Source organism: Rhinopithecus roxellana, chromosome 4 (genome assembly GCF_007565055.1).
Source record: "Rhinopithecus roxellana isolate Shanxi Qingling chromosome 4, ASM756505v1, whole genome shotgun sequence".
Taxonomy (NCBI): domain Eukaryota; kingdom Metazoa; phylum Chordata; class Mammalia; order Primates; family Cercopithecidae; genus Rhinopithecus; species Rhinopithecus roxellana.
Window position 1 is genome coordinate 77942580 of NC_044552.1, and position 12590 is coordinate 77955169.

Genomic DNA, 12590 nt, shown 5'->3' on the forward strand with positions numbered 1-12590 from the left:
TGCTGGCATTGTTATTAATGACACCTCTTTCCCTCTCAGAAGTGTCCCAGCTAGAGTAACAGATTATATGGTCACTTCCATTACACGAGCAATAGTTACCACTAGATGGCATACATCTGACTCAATATTGGACACTGTTTTTTTCTTTTTCCAACGTTATTTTTTGAAATACTTGTGCCTCAAGAAGTGCTTTTAGTTCTGTCCATCATCTGTGGAATTTTAAACACTGTACTACAAAATAAAATCGCATAAGATTATAGCAGTTTTAAGGATCGTGATGGTATTTGTGAAATATTGCTTTTATTAACATTAATTTCTGTTATCAGAATGAAGGTCTCCTATCGAGGACATTTTCTGCATAACATTTACCCCTGTGCCTTTATAGATTCTCCTGAATTTAGATCAACTCAGATGCACAAAGGTGAAAAATTCCAGGTACGTTTTCACATGATTTTTAAGGAGATTGAAGCTAGTTTGCCTCTCATTCAGAATCCAGAGGATATTAATAGAAACACAGCTATGAGTTATTGGAGAAAAGAAACAAGTTTACCATAGGGCGTGTATAGTATTGTCTCTTTTTTTTTTTTGAGACGGAGTCTCGCACTGTTGCCCAGGCTGGAGTGCGGTGGTGCAATCTCAGCTCACTGCAAGCTCTGCCTCCCGGGTTCATGCCATTCTCCTGCCTCAGCCTCCCGAGTAGCTGGAACTACAGGCACCTGCCACCACACCTGGCTAATTTTTTGTATTTTTAGTAGAGAGGGGGTTTCATCATGTTAGCCAGAATGGTCTTAATCTCCTGACCTCGTGACCTGCGCGCCTCGGCTTCCCAAAGTGCTGGGATTACAGGCGTGAGCCACCACATCTGGCCTAAAAAATACTGTATATATTATATGTACAGAAAATGTTCTAGAAAGATATATTCTAACTTTGTCATAATGTTATTTATAGACTGTGTTTGATTGCTTTTTTAAACTTTTTTTGCTTATTTGAATTTTTTAAGTTTTTCTATAGAAAACATCTTATGCTTTATTAGCAAAAAGGAAAATGTGAGTTGTAGATAGTCAGTGTTCTTAAACCATGTAATTGACATTTGTTGGGGAAAACCAGAAAACTGGCTTTGCCTTAGGGAATTTATTTTGTTAATTCTTATGGAAGAAATCTAATCACTAAACTCTTTTGTACTTAATGAATATGTTTAAGGGTAAAGAATGAAGTTCTTCATGATGGCAGTAATTTGAACGTGGACTACTTAGTGTGATTCCTTTTGTGTTAAAACAAATTGCTCTGGCTGGGCGCGGTGGCTCATACCTGTAATCCTAGCCCATTGGGAGGCCGAGGCGGGCAGATCACGAGGTCAGGAGATCGAGACCATCCTGGCTAACATGGCGAAACTCTGTCTCTACTAAAAATACAAAAAATTAGCCGGGCGTGCTGGCAGGCGCCTGCAATCCCAGCTACTCTGGAGGCTGAGGCAGGAGACTGGCATGAACCCGGGAGGCAGAGCTGCAGTGAGCCAAGATCGTGCCGCTGCACTCCAGCCTGGGCAACAGAGCGAGACTCTGTCTCAAAAAAAAAAAAAAAAAATTGCTCCATTACCTGGCACTTTGTTCTGATTCTTTCTGTAAGTGTCCAGCCCTCCTATTATATTCATTCACTTTGTTATTGGAAGGAAATTAACCAAGAAAAGAAATGGGTGAGAGTTTCCTTTAGTCTCAGCTTCTGGATTAACAGCAGTAAGGGAATGTCTTGGGATTGCTTATGGGCAAGTAGGTAAATCTATTTAGGTAAGAAATGGAAATAAAGAGGCTATTACTACCTGAGAGAGGATGAAATGTTAGTGTTTCTTGATGACAGTCTTAGAGTCTCATTTTGAGATGCTATACAGTTTGGGATGCAACAAAAGTGGAGATGAAAGAACATTTACAGACATACAGTTTAGTTTATATCATTTACGATGGTTTCAGCCCTGCCCTGCTCCCACCCTTCCTGAATAACTGGCCTGAGTAATCATGCAGCTTGTTCGTTATGTGCATTTACTAAAAGGTTGCATATAGATGCACTGTTATGCAATGTTCTTCCCAAGCTGGCTGGGCTTACAATACAGAAGGAGACAGCTAATGCTGTGTCCTCGTCCTCTCTACACTCTTACCTTGTCAGCTTTGCTGTGAGATTTATGTTCTTATTTTATCTTTAATCACCAGCATCTACAAACTGGTGCAGGACCACATCTTTTTTCTCTCCTTCTTTCCTGTGACCTTTTTACACTTTCTTCTTCCAAAGTCCAACATTTATTGCCTGTATTTCTTTTGCCTCTTTTTCTCTGTGTATAGTAGCAGGTTGTTTTGTGTGGTAACTATCTCATATAATCCTGAAGAGACTGGGATTTGAGGATGGGGTGGGAATTGAACCTGCTTTGTTTCCAGAATCAAAGTGGTCCCCAAGAGGCCAGAAATACTAATATACTATCTTTTCCACTGGACTTCAGATTATATTTATAATTAAGTCAACAAAAAGGAATTCCTACCACTAGCTACAGTTCTCTTTCTTCTTGGGGACTAGGAATTGGATTTTGGTAGTTGAGAATTATTCCCAGTAATTATTACAAAGATTCCAAAATCGTGACCAAAATTTTATAGTACCGTAGCTTGGTGAAGAAAATGTATTCAGCTTTTCCTAATGCCAGTCAGCTTTTCTCTGCATAGAGTCTCGTGTGGCATTTCCTGATTGGCCAGTAGATTAAAACTAGCATCATCAAGCCTGTGTCCTGTATAGCTGGAGCCATCAGAGTAAGCCCTTGGGAGAGACTGTACTTTGATTGTTTACAAAATGTTCCTGTTGGCAGATCCTCGAGAGTAATAAATAGCTGTTACACATCTGTGTAGGAGTATGTATATTGCCACTTACCCATGCAAGTTCCCAAATGAAAAATGTCACATTCTCCCAGAGCCAACTTCTCACTACCTGTGCCGATGGCAGAGGACGCTTGAAATTATCAGCCATCAGGCTTCTTCACCTTCACACTTTTTAGCTGCTAAACTCATCCTTCCCTAACTCTGACCAGTTAAAGGTGTTAGATGAGGAGCTACTTCCTTTGAATTTCTCTTTCTTTAAATTCGTTCCGTGGTCAGGGTGCTCATGAATTGTACAATAGGATGAAAAGGAGGAAAGAGAACGCAAGTGGACTCAATGACTGTCCCTTGAGATTGCACAACAGGTGTTGCTCAGGTAAATATGTAGTAATTATCATGATAATAAGCATAACGATAGAGCTGAGAAAACAGATTCTGAACTTACAGTTTGTTATCCCTAGGAACTTATAGTGATTTTGGTACTTATAGCCCAGAGTTGCTGTTTATAAGTATTGATAGAATCTTGAGTATTATTATTACAAAAGATAAAAGTAGGCTGGGCATGGCGGCCCACACCTGTAATCCCGGCACTTTGGGAGGCCAAGGTGGGTGGATCACCTGAGGTCAGGAGTTTGAGACCAGCCTGGCCAACATGGTGAAACCTCATGTCTACTAAAAATACAAAAATTGGCTGGGCATGGTGGCAGGTGCCTGTAATCCCAGCCCCTCAGGAGGCTGAGGCAGGAGAATCGCTTGAACCTGGGAGGCAGAGGCTGAGGCAGAGGCTGAAGCAGGAGAATCGCTTGAACCCGGGAGGCAGAGGCTGAGGCAGGAGAATCGCTTGAACCTGGGAGGCCGAGATCACGCCACTGCACTCCAGCCTGGGCGACAGAGTGAGACTCCATCTCGGAAAAAAAAAAAAAAAAAAGAGGATAAAAATAGTGTTTTATTTGGTTTCTTCTTCTTTATGTAGATGTTTTATATTAAGTGAGCTTTACTGTTTACAAGCTTTTCTTTTGTATTCTATCTCATGCTGCTGCCTTCCCATAGCCAATAGCATGCCCTGGTGTTGCAAAGCCCAAAAATCAAAGTTTTACTGACTTTAAGGGGAGAGGAATGTCTTGCAGGTATATGTCCATGCACTTGTAAAAGAAATGAACACAGACATTTCTCAAAAGAAGACATGCATACAGCCAACAGACACATGAAAAAATGCTCTTCATCACTGGCCATCAGAGAAATGCAAATCAAAACCACAATGAGATACCATCTCACACCAGTTAGAATGGCAATCATTAAAAAGTCAGGAAACAACAGATGCTGGAGAGGATGTGGAGAAATAGGAACACTTTTACACTGTTGGTGGGATTGTAAACTAGTTCAACCATTATGGAAAACGGTATGGCAAATCCTCAAGGATCTAGAACTAGAAGTACCATATGACCCAGCCATCCCATTACTGGGTATATACCCAAAGGATTATAAATCATGCTGCTATAAAGACACATGCACACGTATGTTCATTGCGGCACTATTCACAATAGCAAAGACTTGGAATCAACCCACATGTCCATCAGTGACAGACTGGATTAAGAAAATGTGGCACATATACACCATGGAATACTATGCAGCCATAAAAAGGGATGAGTTTGTGTCCTTTGTAGGTACATGGATGCAGCTGGAAACCATCATTCTCAGCAAACTATCCAAGAACAGAAAACCAAATACCGCATGTTCTCACTCATAGATGGGAACTGAACAATGAGATCACTTGGACTCGGGAAGGGGAACATCACACACCGGAGCCTATTATGGGGAGCAGGGAGGGGAGAGGGATTGCACTGGGAGTTATACCTGATGTAAATGATGAGTTGATGGGTGCTGACGAGTTGATGAGTGCAGCACTCCAACATGGCACAAGTATACATATGTAACAAACCTGCACATTATGCACATGTACCCTAGAACTTAAAGCATAATAATAATAAATAAATAAATATTTAAGAAAAAAAAGAAATGAACACTAAGTTTAATGGTATTGAAAGAAAACATTATCTTAATATTAACTAAATATTTTGGTGCAGCTGTGAAGTGATTTCCTCTGCCACTTTTGAATCTGTGTTATTTTAGTGCTTAGGAGAACTCAGTCAGCATCAGTAGAATAGACCACTTCTAGGATATTTTAGTGTTTGGTGTATGAAATGCAGTATGATGCATGCAAAAAGTATTAAATGATTTCCTCAGGACAGCCAGCCAGTCCTATTGCCACACTGCGGTTTCTGATTCTAGCACAGGTGGCAGATCCCTCAGAGACCTTTGTTTCCAGCAGTGGAGCCCAGTGTCTTCTCTTTCCGACAGGCTGTAGAATTGGTTTGGAATCTAAAGGGAGGAACTGATCCAGTATCTTGTGGGAATCATGGCAAATCTGTTTGCAAATGCTTAGTCTAATTCTCGACCTGAAAGATGTCCTTTTATGTCTTCTGTTGCCATATTTGCTTTTATTTCTTCAGTAAAATTCTTCACAAGGACATAAGCATAGCACTGCTAAAATGCCTAATAAGTAAATTTATTTTATGGAAACTTTTAAAATTCTTATATTGCTTTATAAGATATTCTCATAAAAAATACACTTTGCTTGACTGTTGTGACAGGAAATCATTAAATAAAACTGTCTATTTGGTAGAAATGAAGCATTAGGTATCAAGTAAAATGACCTCAGTCAGCACTTAACTGCTGGCTTCCAACTAAATCCATGTTTTTATGGGTCTGTAAGTTACTCATATGAACTAAGTACAGCTTATTATTTGAATACTGTTATTTTATATTCAATAATAACTTAAACAGGTCAAAAGTAATTTTTAAACCATCAATAAAAAGTGAATTTGCTAAGGAAATTACAGTGTCATCGTAAAAGTTTCATTGCCTCAGTGGAAACTTGAGGTAATTCAGAAGGCTGAAGAAAAAGTTAACGGCCTTATGTATCATCTAAATATAATTTCTTCGTCTTCTGGATGATTTCCATTTCCTCTTTTAACTCCTTCTCCCACTGTTTTCCAGAGTCCAGGGTGACATCTTTGCCCAACGAAGGGACGGCAGTCCTAACTGTCTTTAGCGCTTGGGTGCTTGGCTGGGGCCTCATGAGGACCCCATGCTCACTTTTCTGTTATTACGCCAGGAGTATTTTTTAGCTGCCTTCCATTTATGCACCCGCCTGATACCGTTTGTGGGAATTCCCTAGGGGCAGTTTGCTGATACTCCTCTTCCTGTAAATTGTTACATGTTTTTGATCCTGTTTCTTTATTAGCAGCCTCCTCCACTAGAATGTAGGCTTCATGGCATGTGTTCAGCCATTCTTTGCATGAGGGGCTGTTGTGGACTGCACAGCTAACCTCGTAGTCACTAGGCAGAAATACTTTCTATGAAATGGTATTGATGAGTATTGGGTATATCGGGTAGATTTTGACCTGGTGGGAAAATACATTTGGGTTGAAAGTCGAAAGTGCTCACAGTAGCACTAATTTTTTTTTTTTTTTTTTTTTGAGATGGAGTCTCACTCTGTCCCCCAGGCTGGAGTGCAGCGGCGCCATCTCGGCTCACTGCAAGCTCTGCCTCCTGTTTCAAGGGATTATTGTGCCTCAGCCTCCTGAATAGCTGGAATTACAGGCGCCTGCCACCACACCTGGCTAATTTTTTGTACTTTTAGTAGAGATGGGGTTTCACCATGTTGGCCCAGGCTGGTCTCGAGCTCCTGGCCTCAAGTGATCTGCCCATCTCAGCCTCCCAAGTTAGCTGGGACTATAAGCACATGCCAGCAGGCCCGGCTAATTTTTATATGTTTTGTAGAGCCACTCTACCACTAATTAATATGTGTTTGTGAGTTTTTTGGTCCTTCTCATTTGGCATCTAAAAAATGGAGAAGAATATTACTTGTCTTATTTTAAACAGACTTTTGAGGATCCACTTACATGATAGATATGAAAGCACCTTAAAGTTTAAAAGTACATATACAAAGTGAGTGGCATTATGTGCAACTGTCACCTGCTAGTCATTCTCGACCACTTTCCCCGTTCTATAGTTGTCAGAACACTTACTGACACCTGAAATGGTCATATTTCTTTATTAATTATCATCCTTCTCCACTAGAATGTAAGCTTCACGGGGCAAGCATCTTGTCTTTCTTGTTCACCATTGTAACTTCATACCTTGAAGAGTATCTAGCATAAAGTACATGCATAGTAATGTATATCGAAAGAATGAATGAAATTTAGTGTTTCATCAAGTCTTAGACGCTGATGCACTTCTTAAAAACAAATCCGTTTGGTTTTGGAAATTCCTACTTTATATAAAAAGTAGCTTTTTTTCCTAGGAACCTTGACACCACTTTTTAAAGTAGCCAGACATTCTTAATTTGCCAACGATCAGATTTCAGCTTGTTGAAGTAAGGAGACAAGCTGGGTTTTTCGTTTTCTGTCTTGGTAGACGTACATACCCCCTTGTCCTCTGAAATGTGTTTACTTTTGTGACAAAAGGGACAGAGCTTCTTTGGAAACATTTGCTCTGAGGCTCAGCTAGGACTGGATGTCAGTTTAACAAACCTTTTATTAGGACAGAAATTGGTTTTTGCCTTCTACAGTATTTGTGTTCATTTGTTTTGTTTTTGTTTTTGAGATGAGGTCTCGTGCTGTCACCCAGGGATCTCCTGCTGCCACTGTATGATTGAGTGTAGTTGTGTGATCATGGCTTACCGCAGCCTCGACCTTCCTGGGCTTAGGTGATCCTCCCACCTCAGCCTCCCAAGTAACTGGGACCACAGGCACATGCCACCATGTCCAGCTAATTTGTGTATGTTTTGTAGAGCCAGGGTTTTGCCATGTAGTGTGTTCATTTGCTTAAGTCCTTCATACAATAGTCATGCATTGAGCACCACTCCATGTTGGAAGTCAGGCATTCAGACAGACATGAAGATAGACAATCCCTGGCTTCACAGTGCTTAGAACAGGCAGATTTGTCAACTGATTAGCTTGGAATTACTAATAGGATTTAAGCCATAATGAAGCTTACAGGAGTGTTAACTGATAGATGAGGACTACATGGGAGGAAGGGCTTCCTGACACTGAGTTGTGAGGACATGGCCCCTCACTCTGGCAGAGGGATTTATTTGAGGGATGCTTGAGCTCTGTGTTGTACAGTTATAGTACCTTTCTGCTTTCCTATGTACAATACTGAAGGAAAGGGGGTATGATTTCCAGTTCTGAGCTAATTCAGGGTTGTCTGTGAATATCTCTAATGGGCTAGCCTGGATCTAACCTTGAAATGTGACACTCGAGAAACACCTATGACAGAAGGACCCTCACCAACCATATTCATCAGCAACAGCCAGGGGCCCTTGAAGTTTTCTCAGTCTTTAGTGTATATTTGCAGAGTTGGATGGGCAGAAGGTCTTTCATCTATAACTTGCCTCGTGAATCTTACCTCAGTTCATCTGCTTGAAGCTGTATTTTTGAACTTCATTGTAATGTACAGGCTGTAAAGAAATATTTCGTGTAAGTTATATGTCCAGTGGCATCCTCAGTTGAATACATGCTCTGGAAGCGGTAACAATACAGTGGCCATTCTTCTGTCACCAGACCTCACAAAACAAAACAACAATGAAACCCAGAGAATTTGCTTTTATTTAGTCTGGAGACTGCTTTTGTAAAAACATAATTTTATACATGTAGAAGCTTGTGTGCATTAAGTCTTAATTTAATTTGACAAATCATTGTTATGATAATGCCCACTAAATCATTCCTACTTTTCTCTTCTAAATCACTACAGTCATAATTCATATACATAGAAGTACTTTATTCTTTGCATGCTTGTTTCTTTGGCAGGTCACCATTATTGCAGACGATAACTGCAGATTTTTATGCTGGTCAAGAGAAAGATTAACGTACTTTCTGGAATCAGAACCTTTCTTATATGAAATCTTTAGGTATCTTATTGGAAAAGACATTACAAATAAGCTCTACTCATTGAATGATCCCACCTTAAATGATAAAGTAAGTGTTTTCTGAGTTTATTTTGTTAAATAAATATGTATATGAGGTATATTTCACTTTATGAAATACGTTTTCCTGAATTTTTAGTAACTAGCCATATGTTAAATGCACTGGGGATACTTGTAATCTTGAGAGGAGAAAGTATTTTGTAATGATTAGATTTTCTCTTACTTAGTAAGGAGTCTATAATTGTCAGGGACTAGTGTTTATGGTGATAAGGCACCCTCTTCATCAAGAGCATGTTAAGGAAGATGGTAAAGGAGTAAGAGAGGGTAGAGGATGGAGTAGGTTAGGGAGGACAGGGCAGCTGGAGGTTTGCAGACCGAGAAAGGCTGACAGACCCCAGCGATCAGGAAGTTGGCCTTGGAACCCTGCTGTCTTCCAGTCTTGCATATCTTCAGGTCAGGCCAGAAGGTGAAAGGAGAGGTATAGAGCTGCATAGATCTTCAACAGTTTGCAATTTGATCTTAATTTTCCTGTATCTTTTTAGAAAGAAATTAAAATGATTACAAGAGAGAATTTTTAAAAATATCATTTCTCTGATAAGTACTGTTACCCAGTGACAATTGAGTATATGTGCCCTTTCAAAATCATCTTGTCTGGGCTGTTCATCAAATTAAGCTGGTGCTTATTTCAGTTAATGATTTAGCTTATTATAAATAGGCTACTAAGTATATTTGATTTTTTATAATATATTTATAGTAATAGCTAATAATAAAAATCATAGCTTATGTTTATTGGTCACCTAATATGTGTCGGTATTCTTTTTTTATGCCCTGGCATATTTCTCGGAAAAGTACATGCTGCTTAAATGGAATATATGATTCAACTCCCATAAATCTCAGAAAGCTTAAAACTTTGCTTTGTAGAAAGCCAAAAAGCTGGAACATCAGCTCAGCCTCTGCACACAGATCTCCATGTTGGAAATGAGGAACAGTATAGCCAGCTCCAGTGACAGTGATGACGGCTTGCACCAGTTTCTTCGGGGTACCTCCAGCATGTCCTCTCTTCGTAAGTTATCCCAAAACTGATACTACTCCAGAGTTCTGATGGATATCTCTGGACATAGACAAATGGCAACTTTGATTAGAAAAATAACTTTGCAGGTAACTATTTGGCAACCTAAAGGTAACAATAAAAACAATCAAATTTTGTTTAGCATTTCCCCCATATTGCATATGAGCTAAAAGCCAACTTTAGAACTCTTATTTCTGTTTCAGAAATTGTTCACTGATTTTGCCATATACTTTGCTTAAATAGTGGCTCACCAGCTGGGCACGGTGGCTTATGCCTGTAATCCTAGCACTTTGGGAGGCTGAGGTGGGCAGATCACAAGGTCAGGAGATCGAGACCATTCTGACTAATACGGTGAAACCCCATCTCTACTAAAAATACAAAAAAAAAAAAAAAATAGCTGGGCATGGTGGTGGGCGCCTGTAGTCTCAGCTACTAGGGAGGCTGAGGCAGGAGAATGGCATGAACCCAGGAGGTGGAGCCTGCAGTGAGCCGAGATCGCGCCACTGCACTCCAGCCTGGGCAACAGAGCAAGATTCTGTCCCAAAAAAAAAAAAAAAAAAAAAAGTGGCTCACCAGAATACTCTGAAACAGTCCACATGGTTTGGTTTTGTTGCTTTGGTTTTGTTTGGTTTGTTGCCATTTGGTTTTGTTACTTTCATGACTTTAGTTAAGAGTGAAGGTCTAGACCCAGAAATGTTTTGAAAAATGGTAGACAAATAAATGCTGGATGTTCTGCTGCTGGCTAGTTATCTCAGTATGAGTGCCATGAGTTAAAAAGTGATTGGTAACTGGAATATTCCCAAAGACAAAGGAGATCACTAAACACCCTTGTGAGTTACCTCATTCACACACCTGGCCAGTGGCACATTTTCCAGGATTCTTCCATAGTTTAGATTGTTTCAAAACATTTTAAGTAGCACAAACAACCCAGATGTTGAAAATTAGTAAGTAAAATAAGAAAAACTAAATTAAGCATTAAATGCTTAATATTAAGAATTAGTCTAAGAATGATAGTATAAAAACTTTGAACAAATTCATATGAGATAGCAAAAAGGCAGACATTCTTCCATTGCATGAATTAAAAACTATTTGTATTTCTAATTGTATTTTAAACCAAATTAACTTTTAAAAAATGCAAACACATTAAACAATTCTTTATGTAAATGGATCTTGTATTACATAGTCAGGAGAGGCTGGAATTTACAAGGCCATGTAATTGGTGTGTAGGAAAGAAAAAACTTTACCTCTTCCCTTTTAGGGTTGTTTTTGGGCTGGACCTGAGAATTAAATTGACATAAGACAGATTAACAAGAGAAAAGGATACACATTTAATACAAGTTGTATGAGTTTGTGTTAAAAGCTCATACGGGTTTTACATGGCACAAAAGCTTTCATAAGGAAATGAAGACCTGAAAAAGCAATTAAACAGTTTATAGTGAATTGGACAAAGAATAGTAAGTTGTGAAAAAGCAACTAAATTATGCTGGAAGACTTGAAGACAAAATAGTTATTTTAATAAAGGCTTGTACAGAATTCTCTCTGCCTTAACATCTTGATGATAAGAATGTTGTTTTCCTTCTAATATTTTTGGAGGTCACCTTTCATACAAGAATTTCATCTCCTGTTTTTTTGTTGTTGTTGTTGTTGTTTTGTGGGGTTGGGAGATTGTTTTTTTTTGTTTGTTTTTTGTTTTTTGTGTTTGTTTTTGTTTTTGAGGCAGTGTCGCTTTTTGTCACCCAGGCCGGAGTGCAGTGGCACAGTTACAGGTCACTGCAGCCTTGAACTCCTGGGCTCAAGGGAACCTTGTCTCTATAAAAATAAAAAAAAATTGCTGGGTGTTGTGGTGCAGGCCTGTAGTCCTAGCTACTCAATAGGCTGAGGCAGGAGGATCCCACCCGCCTCGGCCTCCCAAAGTGCTGGGATTTCAGGCGTGAGCCACTGTACCTGGCCTGCATAGTAACTTTTTGAAGGTATTAATTAAAGCTTATATGAAGGTCGGGAGCTGCACTTCCCTACTCTTGGGGCTCAGCCAAAGGACCAGCTGCCATCTGGATCATTGCCATTGTGACTGCAGAGGGAAGACAGTGGTGGCAGATTTACAAGATGGCTGTTAAAGCTTCTGTTCCAAAGGAGCAAGTACCTCTTCCGTGCATGTTCCCTGGGCCACAGAAGTCACTTGCCAGAACCAACATCAATGGATAGATCATTTAACCCTCCTGCAGGGGCTGTGAAGGGGCTAATGAGAAACAAAACAGGTAGAAAGCTGGACTATAACACAATCTACGATAGCAAGTGTTATGTCATTTTACAGATGAGGAAATGGGGAATATGAGATGCTTATTCACTTGCTCCCCTTCCATAGTGACTGGTTCTGCAATACAAACCTAGGGATCCCGTCTGATTCCAAAGCTCATGTTTGGCCAGGCACAGTGCCTCACACCTGTAGTCTCAGCACTTTGGGAGGTTGAGGCTGGAGGATCGCTTGAGCCCAGGAGTTCAAGACCAGCCTGGGCAACATAATAAGACCCCTTCTCTACAAAAAAATTAAAAAATTATCCAGGCATGGTGATACACGCCTGTGATTTCATCTTCTTGGGAGGCTGAGGTGAGAGGATTGCTTGAGCCAGGGAAGTCAAGGTTGCAGTGAGCCATAATTGAGCCACTGCACCAAAGCCTGGGTAAC

General features: G+C 40.0%; 1 protein-coding gene across 1 annotated transcript in view; it reads left to right on the top strand.

Moving 5' to 3' along the window:
• BVES (blood vessel epicardial substance) overlaps positions 1-12590 on the top strand; it is a 40080-nt gene that overhangs the window by 11777 nt on the left and 15713 nt on the right. Inside the window, exons 5-7 of the mRNA XM_010352512.2 lie at positions 327-435; positions 8723-8890; positions 9760-9901. Coding sequence (XP_010350814.1) covers positions 327-435; positions 8723-8890; positions 9760-9901 — 419 coding nt within the window. The remainder of the gene's footprint in view (positions 1-326; positions 436-8722; positions 8891-9759; positions 9902-12590) is intronic.